General features: G+C 37.0%; 3 protein-coding genes across 5 annotated transcripts in view; 1 reads left to right on the forward strand and 2 right to left on the reverse strand.

Moving 5' to 3' along the window:
* Positions 1 to 762: 762 nt before the first annotated feature.
* Positions 763 to 2,457, reverse strand: PPP4R2r (Protein phosphatase 4 regulatory subunit 2-related protein). Its single transcript, XM_034976854.2, has one exon. It carries the CDS (start codon positions 2,372 to 2,374, stop codon positions 908 to 910), a length of 1,467 nt encoding a protein of 488 aa, XP_034832745.1. The 5' UTR covers positions 2,375 to 2,457; the 3' UTR covers positions 763 to 907.
* A 365-nt stretch (positions 2,458 to 2,822) lies between these two features.
* Grx5 (Glutaredoxin 5) lies at positions 2,823 to 6,138 on the forward strand. The gene is made up of 2 exons (XM_034976856.2): positions 2,823 to 3,206; positions 3,726 to 6,138. The coding sequence occupies exons 1-2, from the start codon at positions 2,951 to 2,953 to the stop codon at positions 3,908 to 3,910; spliced, it is 441 nt and encodes a 146-aa protein (XP_034832747.1). The 5' UTR covers positions 2,823 to 2,950; the 3' UTR covers positions 3,911 to 6,138.
* Actn (alpha actinin) overlaps positions 5,690 to 17,630 on the reverse strand; it is a 60,319-nt gene continuing 48,378 nt past the window's right edge. The window contains exons 4-21 of one of the 3 annotated variants that reach the window (XM_034976851.1): positions 16,394 to 16,628; positions 15,773 to 15,858; positions 14,610 to 14,618; positions 14,070 to 14,147; positions 13,585 to 13,677; positions 13,292 to 13,395; positions 12,958 to 13,084; positions 12,593 to 12,740; positions 12,311 to 12,461; positions 11,334 to 11,519; positions 10,736 to 10,958; positions 10,027 to 10,215; positions 9,626 to 9,753; positions 8,881 to 9,059; positions 8,355 to 8,477; positions 7,699 to 7,805; positions 7,227 to 7,385; positions 5,690 to 6,646 (exon numbers count right to left, since the gene is read on the reverse strand). In XM_034976851.1, coding sequence (XP_034832742.1) covers positions 7,227 to 7,385; positions 7,699 to 7,805; positions 8,355 to 8,477; positions 8,881 to 9,059; positions 9,626 to 9,753; positions 10,027 to 10,215; positions 10,736 to 10,958; positions 11,334 to 11,519; positions 12,311 to 12,461; positions 12,593 to 12,740; positions 12,958 to 13,084; positions 13,292 to 13,395; positions 13,585 to 13,677; positions 14,070 to 14,147; positions 14,610 to 14,618; positions 15,773 to 15,858; positions 16,394 to 16,628 — 2,325 coding nt within the window. In that variant the 3' untranslated portion in view covers positions 5,690 to 6,646. Of the gene's footprint in view, positions 6,647 to 7,226; positions 7,386 to 7,698; positions 7,806 to 8,354; positions 8,478 to 8,880; positions 9,060 to 9,625; positions 9,754 to 10,026; positions 10,216 to 10,735; positions 10,959 to 11,333; positions 11,520 to 12,310; positions 12,462 to 12,592; positions 12,741 to 12,957; positions 13,085 to 13,291; positions 13,396 to 13,584; positions 13,678 to 14,069; positions 14,156 to 14,609; positions 14,619 to 15,772; positions 15,859 to 16,393; positions 16,629 to 17,630 lie in introns of all 3 variants that reach the window. The other 2 variants (XM_034976850.1, XM_034976849.1) reach the window with 2 other exon arrangements.

A 17,630-nucleotide genomic window follows, 5' to 3' on the forward strand; every position in this document is an offset into this window, starting at 1 on the left:
TATGAACATTCGCAGCACTAGCGGAATCGCCAATGCGTTGCCAGCTTACTGGCTTAAGGTCTGCCCATTATAGATTACAGATTATATTTATAGGCAACATTCATAGCATGGTGTGTGAAGTCTGCCAATCTGCATTTGGCCAGCATGGTGGTGAAACCCTTCTCATACTGAGAGGACACCCATGCTCTAGTGAGCTGGCTGGATCATAATGCAGTAATTTAATTCTATACAGTACTCAAAGCACAGTAGTTTATGTGAAAGGTTAAATTAGGCAAAGGAGGAAAGGGAAATTGGTTATGGTAATTTGAATGAAAGGATGTGAACTTTTGAATCATATCACTAAGATTTATTACAAAAATACAATAAGGATTTTGCTACTTTACATAGACAAGCTATTACAAAGTACTAATCTTATTGGACAATAATTGAAAAAGAGAAAATTAATTTGACATCTTCGAGTAATGCTGAACTTGTGAGTAAACTGATTGCTATTTGTTATCATTTTCTTTTATACCTTTAAATTATTTTCAGCTTTAACAGAGTTGTGCACAAAATAATAATTGTATAGATTAGTTACTTATTACTTATTTGATTCGGAGAAATTTTATTTGGTTGTATTTAATTCAGGTTATTTTTATATTATTTAAATTTTACAACATTTTCCAATTTATTAATTACAGATTCGAAAATGCTTACTTGAATCCGGATGCTCACTAGAAATACAACTTGAAACCTAAAGCACAGTAATATAAATCTTAAATAATAAATCTTAAATTAAGGAATAGAGACATAGATAGGCTAATTAAAGACAGTATTCAATAATATCTTAAATAAGTGATGCTTACCTATGAAATGGTTGATATTCTACAATCTACAAAGTCAGTCCTTGAACAATCATTCATAAAAACTAAGCTTCTGAATTTTCAACAGGTGGCACAGAATTTTCTTCTTGTATATCTTCAATGTCACTTTCCTTTAGTTCTTGTGGAGTAGTTTTGTCTGTTTCTTGAATAGGAATTTCTTCTGTTTTCTCTTCAATAGGAACCTGTGGCAGTTCAGACTGAACATCAGAAATAGAATAATTATCAGACTGGATTTTAACAGGGGAGGTTTTAGTTTCTTCAATAACTGGAGGAGATTCTTCTTGTGTTTGGGCCTCAGTAGGTTCAGGAGTTTCTATTGGTGTTGTCTCAGGAATTGGTTCTTCTTGGACCTCTACATGATCAACTTTAGGTGAGTTACTGTTTCCATCAGTGTTGTCACTGGATGATGAGCTTTCTTCACTTGATGACACTTCTGAAATGTGCTTAGACTCAACTTCTTCTTTACTGGTTGAATCTGAGCTACTTTCATCAGTTGAGACATGACTGAGCGAACTAAGTGGTGTTTCAATGTTTTGATTTTTTATATCTTCTTCTAATGGGTCTGTCTTCGATTGTTCCCTTAACTTTAACTCTGTCATCTCAGCATCATCCACCTTTATTTCTGGGATGACCATTGGTTCACTTACACTTGGTTCATCACACTTCATTTCTATATCCGTTTTAGTCTCTGAAGGTTCTTCCACTATTGGTGTGCTATTATTATTTTTAGCATCTTCACTACTTGTTGATGCTACTGCTGTTAGTGGTATTTCTTTATTTTGCTGAATTGAATCATCGGGACTATTATTTAGGTTCAACTCTGGTGGTGTCACTGACTCATATTGTGGTGATACTTTGGTTTGTGTGTCCATAGAGCTTTCCTGTTTAGAATGAAGTCTTGCTTCCAAATCATCTACAGAAATGTGTGCATCAGATGAACTTGGTTGTGGTTCAGAGTTCACTCGTGAGTCAGAGCTGTCTTTCCAAGACATATCTTCCATTTCCACATCAACATTGTACTCGGAATTATTATCAGAGCCATTCACGATTGGTTCCATGGGTTCACCATTTTCAGGCTCAGGATGACGCTGATGACCTGGTTCTCTAGTACTTACAACTAATATATTCTTCTCTATAGCCCTCATAAACTTGTCAATGCGATTATACTGTTTCCGCGGGTAAGTAAGTAGTTCACAAATTCTTTGAACCGTAAACGGAGCTGAATTAAAAGAATCTAGTTTCTCTATCAAGCTATTTTTCATTGTATCGTAATTAAAAGGGTCTACGTTAGGATATGGCGGAATTTCTATACCTGGATTCGTTTCGTAGAAGTCGGTTATTACGTTGAGGAGCTTTTCTTTGAACAAACTCTTCACAATGGACCACTGATACACGGGGTCCCCGGTACGCGCAACATACGCCAAATAGTCATTCAGTTCTTGTGGAATAGTTTTTGGCTTACGTTTTGAGAACTCTTCTAGAAAATGAAATACTTCTTCAGCGTTTTCCATTTTATTTTAATTATTTTATTAAAAAATTACAAATAATTCACCCAAACAACGTTTTAGCGTAAGTTACCAGAGACAAAAAGTTTTGTGTCAATCAATGTCATGTCAGAATACTCTCATCATAGATTATCTAATTATCTCTATGATTCTTATACATGCATAGACAAAGTCTAGTGGCCGTACTACATGCTTGCGTCAAACAACGTATTCGGCAAACACCACAGAGTAGTTTTTATACACAGACAGTTAATTTGGCTTGCCTGCCAATTGGGTCGAATAGCAAGCGCTCTTAAGCGTCGCATCGTTAGCAAGCATACGCAAACACCCGTCCAAACATTATGTCAATGCTTGTTGTTGGCTGTTTGTCGCAAGCATGTGTAGCCGCCTAGGTCTGTGGTTGTTACAGTATCACGCACGAAAAAGACTCAAAAGGGCTATGCCTATAACCCAGAGCCGCAAAACCAGTTAAAAATACGCATGAAAATAACAGAAAAAGTGAAATTTTATTTTATTTCTTCATAAATTTTCCAAAAGTTTATAAAATTACTTAATATTTACATCCATAAGAAATACGTAACAATGAATTCAATACTGAGAAGAAACGTTTTGCCAATTTGTAACCACACATTCAAGTTATCTTCTCGTTTATTTGCGGATGTGCCGATCAACGATAAAATTGATAAAATGGTAAAAAACACCAAAGTAGTAGTTTTTATGAAAGGTGTTCCCGACGCCCCGAGATGTGGTTTCAGCAACGCAGTAGTTCAAATAATGAGAATGCATGCCGTACCATATGATAGTCATGATGTTTTGGCTGACGAGAATCTCCGACAAGGTTGGTCCTTTTGTTTACCTTTCCACCTAATTATGTAATTATTCGGTATTTAATAACTGATAATACACACACAATAATACACTTAATTAATAGCACTATTATTCGATATTATAACATTTTTTAGTTAGTGTGTGATATTGAAAACTTGTACTTATTAAGAGCTAACTTTTGTGACATCTAGCTGTCTGTTAGCTTTTCACAGCACATTCGTGTCCTGTGGTCCTACAGAGATAGCTTGCATCATGAGATTTTGAATAAAAACCTAAATCCATGTGGACAACATCACAGGCATAATCTATTTGGCACAGAGACCTTGCATCCTGGAGACAGACAGACATAGGCCACTTTTTATCCTGGAAAATCAATTCTGACAAGAAAAAAAAACTAAATCCACATAGACAAAGTCGCGACTTTGTCTATGTGCATCATCTAGTATCTAAATAAATCTATGAATGAGTGATATTGTTGACTATCAAGACATTTAAAACACAAAGTATAGTGTGCACTCTACTTTTCCAGGTATCAAAGAGTATTCAAATTGGCCTACAATCCCACAAGTTTTTATCAACGGAGAATTTGTTGGTGGCTGTGACATCATGCTTCAGATGCACCAGTCCGGAGAACTTGTTGAGGAGTTGAAAAAAGTTGGAATCAAAAGTGCATTGTTAACAGCGGACGAGGCCAAAAAAGAAAGCAGCAAGTAACAAGTAGTTAGTTATTTTAATTTTTTGACGAGTAGGTACACTGTACAATTACTTTGTTTATAACATAGCAAGTGGCAACTACAGTAGGGTCAATCCTAATAGTCTGCAATGAAATGAAATGAATATTTATTTACCAGAATTATTACATTTTGACTTAAATGGAGTCCTGGCCCCGAAACTAATAAATAATTATACTCTTTAATAGCCCCTAAATAATTATACTCATTAATAGCTGTCATAAAAAATCCTGAACTTAAAACTGAGATAGACCTTTTAACTAAAGTTTTGTAGCTCAATTATATAGTCCAATTCAGATTTCAAAGTATCAGATCTGAAAAATCAGTCTTAGAGGCTTTTATACACTCAATTTTTTGTAACATTGTGTAATCGAAAGAGTCTCAAATTTAAAGAAAATTCTTTACTCACTTTGTTATAGTAATGCATTTGCAATACTTACATTAGCCAAACTACATACACATTTACATTGCATTACTTCACATTGGCAATGTGGCCAATTCTGTTGTATACAAACTCTAAACTAAACTAAAATGGCACAACTAAATTTATTGCTATATCCTTTTCATAATGTTGCTTGCGGAAAAGGATAGCACTAGATTTAGACCTGTTAATTTAGTTTAGAGACTCTAAACTCTAAAGCATACAATACACAGTTGCATACTCAAACAGTGTATCTATAGATCTGTTGAAATACTTGTAACATGCTTGTTAGGTTTCTGTAGAATGTAGATTTTTGTTTGTTTTTGTTGGATGTACATTTATAATTAAGACAAGTCCATTCTGGAGATTCTATGACATATTGTATTTATTGCTTCATTGACTAATTAATTTTATACTTGACTAAGCCATGTGCCCAATGGGATTTCACGTCATTCCCTTTAGGATTAGTTCATGATTCATATGGTCAGCAAATCAAAGTAAAATTTTACATACAATATTGATCTGTAATCTGTATCCCCACCACAGAAAGCACAATTAATTTATACCGAAAAAATTAATCGCGCAAAACCGCCAGTGTGGGCGCATGAATAGTCGCTTACGGAATTAATTTTCAAAAAACCTTTCGTAGTACTCACCTACGTTATTTAAGGACCTGTACAAAACTTCATGCTTCTAGCCTTGCCGGTTTAAGCTGTGTTGCTTATTAGTCAGTCAGTGTTAGTTATATTTAGGTCCATTTACATGATACAGTCAAAGTTATGTTACAGTTACCGTTATACTTTGACCACATAAACAGTAAAGTTAGTTGCACAAGTTTGTATTCATACCTCCATGAAACATAAAATGTTCCAAAGGTTCCAAAAAAACAAATCCAGTCTTGTACAACCCATTTTGCTTTTATTGACACTGAAAATATTACGGTAACTGTAAATTTTAACGCCCTGTCATACAACTGGACATAAGTAGAAATGGCAATAATTGTTCCTAAGTTAGAGGCAAAACCTTACCAAAATCTGTTTTGTTTTATGAGTATGACTGATGATGTTTTTAGTTTAGTGTTATAGGACTTTTCATTTATCATTGTGTAAACCTATTATCTATGTGTAATCCTATATAAGTAATAATATGCATATTATAATATAATATTTTGTACAATATTATTTCATGAAATAATTAAGTATTTCAATTTTTCTGAATATATTCAATGTTGCCAATAGAAAAACACCATAATATTTATAGTACATTGTAAATTATTGTGCACCTGTTTGTTTATCAGGTGCCATAATGTATTATACTTTTGAATATTAAATAAAAGAAAGATTTGTTTAAGAGCTCTTTATTAAATTAGCTGTACATTCGAGTTAGTATACTTTTTGGGCACATAATTCATTCTTAATCTACATACCACTGCTTCCTCAATATAAATACCTAGTTGGATTAACAAAACAGTCATTATTAAAAGACAAAAAATATGGCAGATCATTTATTTTGAGTTCTCGAACCAAAATACTCTCATAAACGATTATCATAATAAAATGATATTCAAATAAATAAATAGATGCAGGCAAGTTATGGCGATCTATGATAAATAAATAATTTGTGTCACTTCCCTGCAACTTTTATCTAATTCGATAATCACTTACATGTTAAAAGGTACCTACCAACAAAGTATAATAATTACTAGTGGCAGTCATTAAAAAAAAGTCAAACTAATATAAATAATGTTTGCTTATAAATAAATAAAATATAACAAAAACATTCGTACAATGTGAATGAGTCTTATTTTGGTGTCACACATTAGTCAAGCCTAACATTAGCACCATCTTTAACTTACAAATAATTGTTTTGTGACTTCCCTGATAATTTTCATACAAAAGATAAAAATACCTAACACTAATATAATATATAAATAGTATAGTTAACATACAGGTTTTTTCCTTCTGATTTGAGCCAAAAGTAAGTAAATAGGGAGAAGAACTTCATGGTAGGAAAGTTAATGGCATTTTTGGTTTTAACATTGCACATTTTTAATACAGAACTGTTTTTATAGACTAACACTTTTTCCACAAAAATTGCTTGCTTTTAATTTGACCAATTTAGGGCGAGATATGAGGAGGTCAAATTAAGGGAAATAATTTTTGTGTTACAACGTCGATACTGCATGGTCCGCCATGTTGGTTTCAGCTGGGCGACTCAGCCAAGATCTTCTAAGTCATGTTGAGATGATTCCCCCTCCAACAGGGATTTTCAGACGATTTCTGATGTTAAGACCTGTACCTGAAGAAATATGATAAGATTAAACTTTAGGGCTAATTCAGTTGTACAAAACCTCTAAACTAAACCAAAATGACTGTATTATAGTAGCTTTTTAGAGCTTTCCACATTTACTAATCAACATACAACAGAATATAATTTTATTGATCTTTGACAATTTGTCTAGTTTTTGGTGAAGGAAAACATCGCTTCTATTTTTGCGAGAATAAGTATGCGAACAAAATAGTTGTTCTGGAGAGATGCCAAATTCCAATAAATAAGAAAGCTAGAAATAAATCTTTAAATTCACATAAATATATTTAAACTAGGTTGCTATTGAACAAAGTGCAACATTTCAAGCTACATAAAAATGATATACCTACAATTTCAGTACATTGTTTTTGTAGTGGGTACCTACCTATAGAGTTAGGTTGACTAATCTTTTCACCACGATTGCCACCTTTAAGAACCAAGCTCGCTATAAACGGCCGTTTTATTAGGGCCCGCCTTGAAAGTATCGACCAAGCTATCGCAGTTGCGGCTTTTTGGGTTGCCCGTGTTTGAGGTAACCGTCGACTCGAGAAGATGTATAGTAGTATAGTACCTAGAGGTCGGTCTCGCCATAGAGCGCGGTGGAGAAGGCCATGTAGTCGAGCGCGTGCGGCGGCGCGTTAGGTCCACGGTAGGGCGGCATGCGCGCCACGCAGTATTCTGCCTGGTCAGGTGGCAGCTCGCGCCTCAATTCGTCCGCTGTTATGTACGGCTGTAAACAATCAAATCATTTACTTTACTAATTAATCCAGGGAAGACAGGCATGCTGATAGTGTTTCCAATTACCCTATATAGGATAGGATACACCTATCAACAATTTTTTGTATACCTAATTGATGTGTGGAACGGAATGTTCCTTTGATTATCTATGAAACCAAATGTCACTCTCCAATTGTCAGAAAATAACCTGACGGAAAAACAGTTGAAAAATTACACTTCTCAGTTCTGTTCACATTTACCCCAAAACACCCCATTTACCTCAAAACACTCAAGTGTCATTTTTTTTAAATACTGCAGTAAATTACCTTGTCACCAGCCAAAATCCTAAAGCTGTCTATGACCTGCTCAGCAGTATCTGTGTCTGTGGATTCCCTCGTCATGAAGTCTAGGAAGGCATCAAATGATACATAGCCTGAAAAATAAAATAGGTAGTCAATTTATTGGCGGTACTTATGGCTAGGACAATGCCAGATGGCACGAAATTGAGATTAACTTATCGTCTATGATAAACGATGTCCATGACTAGATCGGTGAATTTTTTTACATCGTACTTTTGCACATCGTAGACCACTAAGCGCATGCTAAATGCTCCATATAAAAATTGGTAGCTTCTGAAATATGGCTTTAGAAGAATAAGAAGGCCCGGTTTAAACCATCGGCACAGAATATAATAGTACTACCCGGGCCGAGCCAAACGGATATCGCGTTTCGATGGCACCAGTGTGTTTATGTTCTTAGGAGATCAATATTATAATAATTCAATAATAAATAATTCAATATGCGCTGAGGTGACGTGACCGTCGAGCGGCCTTTTAGTATTTAGAAATCCCAAACAATTCGATTTCCTTCTCGAAGGTTGGAAATCGTTGGAGATCTTATGGAGATTTGCCTTTGTTTTCAAAAAGGCTCAGGTTAAATATCGGAAAAATGCTAAAACGAAATAGAGGATGACAATATTTACCAGTGTTGTTGGGGTCGACGACGGCGAGGATGCGCTGGAAGTCCAGCTCGCCTTGCCGGTCCTTGCCGATGCTGTAGCCTACCGATACCAGGCACGATTTCAGCTCTTCAGGTGCCAGGCGACCTGAGAACAACAATTTAATTATATTTTTATTCACGAAGGAAGTTTTTGAAACCTTTGGCATTCCCCGTTTGAAACTTTTCCAAACCTACAAAAGCTCGAGCAGCGAGATTTGCGATCAGGTCAAAAATGGCTTTACTCAGCTCAGACTTGCTAGTTTTGATTTATTATAGTGCAAATTGGGTCGAAAGCTTTTTTAAATTGCTTTGCTGTTTATAACAATTTTTCATCAAGTAAAACTTTGTATGCACTAGAAAAGAAGTCAAGTCGAAGAAATCAAGGCACTGCAAAGATCTCCACCTTTATGTAAATGATTACTTAAAGAAGGAGATCTTTGCAGTGCCTTGATTTAACAGTAACGAAGCAAATGTAAGGTTGGAGGTTAAAGTTGTTGTGATGAACATACCGGTGCGATTCTTGTCGAAGTGGTTGAAGGAGGCACGGAACTCCGTGAGCTGCTCCTGTGTAATGCCCTTGGAGTCGCGCGTTAGAATCTGGTTCTCCACCTCGTTGATGGTGCGGTTGATGGATGTCAGCAGTTGTTCCCAGCCCACGCGCAGCGTCTCCATTGTGTATTGTGAATATCTGGGGAAAACGAGCAATTTAATCATCAACAATCATCTCATCCAAGCGTCGACCCGCTATTGAAGAACGGGTCTCCTCCCAAATGAGAAGAGTTTGGGCCATAGTTGGCTGGTCAAGTGCGGCAGAGTTCAGTCACTAATGTCAGTTATCTCAAGGCATTTTCTCAGATATAACCGATAGCGTCTCTTTTAGAAAAAAAGAAAGAAAAGCGTCGAAAAGAGAAGAAATTTTGACATCCGGGAATGGATGGCCACACCTTAGACAAAGTGTAAGATGACTATACATCTACCTTTTTTTACTAAACTAAAGAGGAGGAGTAGGGAGGTACTGTCTGAAAAATATGACCAGTTGTAGTAATTCATTAAAAAATTCTTCGAAATGGTTTCCACCCAGTTGAAACGTAGCGTGGCCTGTGGGGTGCTCTCTGGTAATACAGACCGACGACATAGAGTAGTGAGAAGGGGCTGGATGAGAAAGGCTAAAGACTGGGTGTGGTTATGCTCCTTGGGAAAAAACTATAATATGTCCAGTAGATGCCCACAGCCTGAAATGATGAAAGTGCGAACCTGTTTTCGAAGATCATGCCCTCCTGTACGGCTTGGTGGATGCGCTCGAGCTCCTCGATGTGCGGCTTGTACGCGTACACGCCCGCCTCGTACTCCTTCAGCCTGTGCAGCTGGTCCTCCAGCGAGCCCTGTCAGTGACATCAGTCATATTACTGTTTGATATTATGCTTACCCTTGAAACCTGTTGAGTTTTGCGAATTTTCTACAATATCTGATAAACATTTCATAGGCACAAACTTCAAAGTTAGAAGTTTGTTGGTGACTAATGAATAATGATATCTACCTACCGTCTAATATAATAGTTCAAAGTATTTTTAGACGGGAATCGGAAATGTAATGTCACCGAAGCAAAATTGCCCCAAATAATAACAAAAAAAGTTTTTAGTCTCTCTCAAACTGACCTGTAAGCCCATTCCGATGGCGGTGACGGCGTCCATCTGGCGCTCGATCCAGGGCCCGACGGCGTTGGCCTTCTCCGCGAACTGGCGCCTCAGCGTCTCGTTGTTCTGCTGCTTGCGCAACTCGGCTGCGAGAGTGCCGTCGCGTTGCGGGACTAGTTGTCTGACGTCTGACCATTTGCGGTTCAGCTCCTGTAGACGAATAGAAAAAATGTAAAAATGGCCAACGAGTGTTTTAATAGCACCTGCAGGCCTACTGCTGCAGTTTAACAGCTACAGTGCAAAGACGTAATCACTTCTGGTTGCTGAATTCTGATTCTAAAATGCACAGTCGCAGCAAGAGCCAATTACATCAATTGCGAATTTAGATTGATAATCACAGCTTTCTTGCTAAGGGGAATAATCACTGATTAGAAATTCAGAACTGCTCTGTTCGATTTTCTGTTAAAGCCAGAGTGAGCACACCAACTTTTATTAAAAGAGGCACTTAAAGAGGTGGTAGTTCTTATACAAAGAACAAGTGTTTGGGATAACATTATTTTAATTACTAACTTTAACTTCTTTAGTCAAAGCTTGGATCTTAAAACTTTTCTTTGAAATCTAAAACTAAGCAGCAAAAATAATTTCTCCAATGAACAACAAAAAACTGAAACAAGAAATTGATTGACAAGAAAAATTAAAAAGATGAAGCTTATCTAAAATGTGTACTAACGTGGGCTGTAAGAGTAGTGTAGGGGTTCTCCAGGCCACCAGGGATCTGGTGTTGCTTCACGATGGACTCGACCTGGTGCACCAGATTGACGATGGCCTGGTACTCCTTGTCGGCCTCGCCCAGCGTGGCCTTGAAGCGCGCGTGCGCGTCCATCAGCCCTGAGATCTCCTCGATGGTGTGCACGATGAACATGTCCACCAGATCCTCCCGGGTGCCGTCCAACCTAGGGAGATAGATTCAAAAATTATTAAAGATCATGATTTCAAATCAAGTCCTATCCTACAGGATCTGGTACGTTTAAACTTTTTTGGCCTGTAGAGTGTAGCTTCAAGAGCCCCATTTGCCACTTCCCCAGAAAACGATGTTCATTTTAAGTAGTATTGTAGTAGTGAGGATCCGAGGATGAAACCGGTCTCTTTGAATCAAGTAGTTAGTTTTATTATTTCTTGAGCTTATTACTATGGTGGTACAGTCTACTACTGTTTATTGGTGTAGTTACCTATTCGGTTTTAGTCGTTAGGTTGCACTTTTCTGCGCAGACGAATTTTGCCGATGCGACTTATAAAAGTGATAGTAACTATAGTAATACTGTACTAACCAGTTGTTGAATGGAGCGGCGCGTTTCGCGAACTCGAGGTGCAAGAGGTCGATCTGTTCGAGCACGCGCTCCGCTTCGTCGAGCGCGAGGCGGCGGCGCTGAGTGAGCGCGCCGAGCCGGTCCCACTGCCCGCAGATACGCTGGCACCGAGTGTTCACTGACGCTACCTCGTGGTACTCTAGGGTGCTGGGGGCAAAAACACGTGAATTTTTTAAATGAAACTGACAAGATCGTAGGGTTAGTACGACTTTGAACTACTCGAAAACGTTGATAGAATATCGAACATAGAAACCACTATAATATATCAATATTAAATGTATGAAACGGCTATTTCGAACAAAATCGTGTTCTAAATATGAAGCTGTCAAAATTGGTAGCTATGACACTGGTAGTCAATTTGTAAGCAAAAACGAACTGCAGTCCACATTTTTTTTGTTCTGACCAGTCTATTTTGTAGTAATAGCGTTGCCATAAAGTCTTTATTGGACTAAAGGAAGAAAGAATAAAGAAATAAAAAATCTTGTTTTAAGATATTTCTACATGGAGCGCTGGCTAAAAATTTATGGATAAACTTAAACTCTGAAAACAAGGAAGTTGAGACTAATTTTTCTTTGACGTTAACGTCTTGCGACCCTCTAATTCAATTCCGAATTCTATCAATACGATAAATATTGGCGAGATGTAAAATCTCATACTAATCGTAATGCTGTAGTAGGTATGTTGTTTTTGTTTTTAGTCGTTTCATACAAGATACATGCTTTTTCTAGGCGACTTAGGCCACAATAATTGCTACAAATTATATTATTGATAGATTTAATTATTTATCTATCATTAATTTATTTTCTGTGTGTGTTCTCTAGTTTAAGCAAAGTTATGGCTTTTTTCTTTTAGTATCTGATTGAACTTTCAGTGTTTGTAAAAATTGTGGTACTTTAAAAAAAACGATGAAAATTGCATTAGTTAAACATCGGACTCACTTCAATTCCTGTGCGATGGCTGCAATTTGCTCAACGCGGTCTTGGTGTGCGGCGAGGTCTGACTCGAATGCCTCGTGCTTCTTCTTCAGAGCCTTGATGTCGTACAGCTTGCATTGGCGGAAGTCTTGCGATTGGAGCATTTCTTCCTTTCCTGTTAACGTAACATTACTAAATGAAGACCAAACCTGTTTGGTTTTTTAAAATGACGATAACGTCGTAGGCAGAGTTAAGAACACTTTAGCGGACCAATGAATGTGGTGCGGTGGATATTTATTTACTGACCTCTGGTCCAGTCTTCGTGGATGTCTGCTTTGTGCTTGAACTTCTGCGCAAGGTATTCAAGACGCTCAAGGCGCATCATTTCACTCAAAAGCCATTCCTCGAAGGCCTTCTCAGCGATTTCTAAGCCCTTCCAAGCTCCTGCGATGTCCTGGAAATTGAAAATTATGGAAACTTCAAATCTAAAATCTTGGGGATATCAGATTATACTTCATGAAACCCGTCTGATAGGGTGCGGTCATTAATTCAAGTCTTCGAGCTATTTATTGCAGTCGTTTAAGATGCTGGCTTGGGAATTAGTTTTGGATCAAGTGGAGGAGGTATTGTGTATCACTCAGTATAATTTTGATAAATTATTGAATACTTACAGAGACCATCTTGCCCTCAGTGGGCATGTAGGCAGGGCGGTTGCTCAGGCGCAGTTTAGTTTGCAAGGTGTTGAAGTTGGTCTCGAGCTTGGCCTTTTGCTCTACGCGTGGTGGCTTGTGCTTACGCCTAGAAAGATATGGAAGCTATAAAAATATTTTACTTTAAAATTTCGAGGATTAATCCATTTTCGTTATCTGTAGAACATAGGACTGCGGCCTTGTTTCTTTTGCCCTCTTTAACCGCTGCCTTGCCGATATTTTACGAGACATTAGGCTTAATCAATAGAACTTTTAGGACATATTACACATTTCCTGTGTGATTACTTTTTCTTACCTGTAAGTACGGTAATCTTCCAGTTTCTTCTGGCAACCGGCAAGTGAATTGTCAGTCTGGCGGCTGTTCAGCCATGGCATTGTGCGCCGGATCCAGTCCAATAGCTGCACGAAACATTGAAATGAAAATCATACATGAGAGAAAAATATTTCAACATTTTACATGAATACATTCATTTAAAAATTGACCAGGCTTATTTAATTCTTTCAGGCATTAATTCTGGAAAGATATAAGAATCCCAGACAAATACGAATTAAAATCAACATCAGTAAGTCAAAAAATATTTTACTTACGTCGCTGGCAAGACGCTCGTACTCTTCCATGAGGCGTTCATTCTCTTGGTTGACTTTGAGAACTTTGCAAATACGGTTCGCGGCCGTTTCAGCCTGTTGAATAGCGAGAAAAAGGTTTGAGCGTAAATTCTAAGATTTTAGTAAAAAAAAGTTTTTAAAGGTATCGAAAGCATATTTGAAGTTTGTTTTAAAAACGGGAAGTTAATCTTTTGTGTAAACTCTACTTTCATCGTTTCGTGCTTGAGGGAACACATCAAGCCACGGTCCCGGTTACTATCATTAATATTTAATGATCATCCTAAAGTGGAAATCATTATACTTCTAACTAACTTCCTTCATTATCAACTCTGGTAGCTAGATGGCAACCTTTCCGTTAAAAAATAATGAAACTAGTAAGCTGAATATCAATAGATCTGGGAATATGATAAGAAAAGAAAAGTTGGAGTAGGGAATACCTTGCATGATATGTAAGGACAATGACAAACCTTCTGAGCGCCAGAGAAGCAATGGTAGTAGGACGAGACGTAGGTCATGACAGCTCGCTCGTCCGGCATGGCGGTGTTCTGCAGATCTAGCAAGCATCACGCAAGCGACACAGAGTTAGTTCATGCGATGTTTACCTACACTATTTTTTAGACGTGGGATGCTTGTATTGTAGTAACCAATTACTCGATCGATGTAATACAAATAGGATTTAGTTTTTTTTGCGATTATTTTCTACCGTGGTTATTAACTGAGTTTGTATATGCTCACTTTTGAACATTAATGAGGCTCGAATTTGATCGCGGGTGATTAATAAAAAAAATATGGATTTTATGCATTATGTTGAGAAAATATTGCGACGAGAAAGCGGTTTTTAAGCATTTTCTAAGGCACAAACTATTTCAGAGTACCGCTTTACTGAAACTTTCAATAGGTTCTTTCGGAAATTAAAAATGGTATTGATCAGTAAATGAAATGTCGTCGTTAAGTGTTACTAAATAAATGTTATAATATTTCTGGAAACTAAGTTATCTACAGTTGACTACACCTACCTACTTACTTTGTCAAGGTTAGCGGGCTACCAAACAAGCTTGCTATACCTATCTTATGTCTATATTGATTAATGATTTTAATAAATAGCTTTACAAATACGAGGGTATTCTTACAAAACAAACATCCCAGATTTCGTTTATTTTATACTTTAGTTAATGACAGAAAAATAAGCTTCCAATTCCAAAAAGGTTATTAAAAATCATACTTTTTTTGTTCTGCGATAGTTACACAGGACAGGAATAAGTAGGTACTACGAGTATGTTTAAATTTAGTTTATGGTAAAATTCACTTAAAGGTAGGTTTGTAGGTATTATGTTGGATTTAACTCGTGTAATAAATTCATAATTTCCTGGGTTGAAATATATTTTGGATTTTAAATAATGTAGGGGAGAGCGGGAGCTGAAATGAATTTTCAATATGTAAATAAATTACTTACTATTACTAATACAATTGTCACAATAAGTCAATGTTTACTTATATGCTGAGACAATAAGTAAATAAAAGTTTTTGAGTTGAACATTGATAAGCGTCAAGCGTAAAGCGACAGTAGGAGATGATGGACAAAACTTCGACTGATGTTGTACAGAATCATGGCTCCCATAACCTCGTAAGCGCTCCCCTACACTAAAGCACGATTCCATAGAAACTTCGAGTTTATACTTCAACTCGTAGAGCAGCTAAAGATTTGCCAAGTGCCAACAACATGTTCCACTTTTTAATAAAAACTTGCAAAGACTACTTGCAAACAGTTGCCGATCTATCTCTACCTAAGCGGAGCGAAGAGGAGGTTATGTTTAATCAACCAATGAGATTTTTAAAAGATGTCATGATAATTTTTCACGTCATTTATTAATAATCTGATTGGGCGACTGAGCGCATTTCCTCTCCGCTCCGCTTAGGTAGAGACTGGTCTAAATTGGAGTTGGAAGATGGCAAATGTGTAGATGCTTTAATAGACGAATAGGTGGGTAGATACCTACCTACATTCGATCTTTGGTTTTACGAGCAAGAGTATAAACCCGAAAACATCAATGAAATCGAGCTGAAATAACAAAATAAAATTCATTCGGTTCATGCTATAAGTGACACACAAAGGCTGGCTGGCGTTAGGGGTTCGGGAATATTTTTTGGCAGCCATTTTGCTTTTTGGTACCTGTTGCGCGCCTTGGAACGCGTGGTAGTAACATGACACATAGGTCATTATCGCGCGTTCGTCCGGCTTTGGCGTGTTTATAAGGTCTGTAATATCCAGCATAATACACTGTAGTAATCATAGTGATTCATTGTTTACATTGTGCAAACTTCGAGTATGTAGGTATTTGATTATGTATTCTGAGCTTGAAAGCTTTGAACACGTTGTGGTAGACAAATATTTATCTAAGGTTTGCTGTGTGAAAAATTCAAAATAACGTTATTATCATTGAAGCTCAGACCAAATTAATCTACCTACGATCGAATATTTTTCATAAGGGTATCATTTCTACAAAGTCCTGCTATGCCTTATGCCTTCAATTTGTCTTTAGTAGTTATAGACCTGTCTCAAATCTCAATCAGTTTGTGCTGTCCACATTAGATTTATCGACGTAATAAGTTCAAAAACCTAAACCATCACAAAGCCTCATGGGCTATAAATATAATTCAATATAATAGTAATGTCACTACGACACTAGCAATGGTATTGGGTAATGTGTAACACATTAAAACTTATTGTATCTAAATCGGCGGTGATAAATAAGGCCTTTATAAAGTAAGGCATAAGATTCAAAATGCTTACCGTCAGGGTCCAACATGCGGGGGATGTCAAGGTACTTCTCAGCGACATCGAATGCGGTGTTCAAATTCTCGAGTGGGTTGTCTTTGGAGAGTTTGCTGTAGTCGATCAGGTCTGGCCTGTGCCTGTGGATAAGGGCGCAGAAGGCTAGACCATCCTTGAAGGAGAGGTGGAAGTTTTGTACATTGACGTTCTTGTATGGCGCAGTCTTACGCTGGCACCAGAGAAGTAGACCTTCCTGCAAATAGAAATAAGTTAGTGTTAATTGAAGACCTTTAGTCATATTATAGTACTTGAAGAAAAGATGCTATGCCCTTACACCTTACCCCATATAGGTTCTTAAGGATGTAAGGTGTTATGGTAATGAAAATGGTGGACATTTTACTGACTGTTAAATGTTATACTATATAAAACCATACAATTTTCTTGACGCCTATTGAGCTAGTGTCTGAGCTGACAACTCCATGGAGTCGTATTCATTTTACACAATGTTCGACAGACAGACCAAAATATTTTCCAACTTGTGTGGCCAACTCTGTGACACAAAATGGACAATTTAAAAGAAAACAAACCGATTTAGTCTGGTACCTAACGTAAAAAGACTTTTAGTCATACATGATGATGCTTATGCAAATTTTTCAAGGTGCAATGTACCTATTGCTAAATGATAATAACGAGTCAAAAGTTAAAAACTCGTGTAGGTATAATTAGTCTGTCTCTGTACCAATATCCAGTATGAGGCACACAAAAATATTGCAGCAATTTTTAGCTACTTAATAGCTATTATGTAAAGATTTTAGCGGTCTAATAAATTTTTCAGAAAAAAAATCTTGACTTTGTTAAGATTGTAATGTTACTCGCCGTTCTGATTAATTCATCATTGTAATATTGGGTACATAATATGTTTCTACACAATTTTTTACTGATTTTTTTCAGATTTGTGTGAGATTTGTGTGCGAGATTCACAAACCACTTTGAAATATTTTTAAAAATCTAAAGGCACCAGCGGCGATGAGTCAATATAACACGATTCCTATCGGCTTCCCTTTAAGAATTGGCATAATATAGCGTAAGTAGGTACTATTCACATAAATTCGGTAATACGTTCGTAAATACAAAGGTTCGATCGTCACAAATGCAATTTTTTTTTGTTATTACTAATTAACAGCTAATGTAGGTAAGTAACATACACCTACAGTCCTACACCGTAAGCCGTAAAATATCGGATTCCCTAGTTAGA

This window comes from Maniola hyperantus, chromosome 16 (assembly GCF_902806685.2).
Source record: "Maniola hyperantus chromosome 16, iAphHyp1.2, whole genome shotgun sequence".
Taxonomy (NCBI): domain Eukaryota; kingdom Metazoa; phylum Arthropoda; class Insecta; order Lepidoptera; family Nymphalidae; genus Maniola; species Maniola hyperantus.

Excerpts from the sequence above, each read along its gene's own strand:
- PPP4R2r (XM_034976854.2), bottom strand. The coding sequence starts at position 2,374 with ATGGAAAACGCTGAAGAAGTATTTCATTTTCTAGAAGAGTTCTCAAAA.
- Grx5 (XM_034976856.2), top strand. The coding sequence starts at position 2,951 with ATGAATTCAATACTGAGAAGAAACGTTTTGCCAATTTGTAACCACACA. Across the intron at positions 3,207-3,725 it reads TGACGAGAATCTCCGACAAG|GTATCAAAGAGTATTCAAAT; the intron begins GTTGGTCCTTTT and ends CTACTTTTCCAG.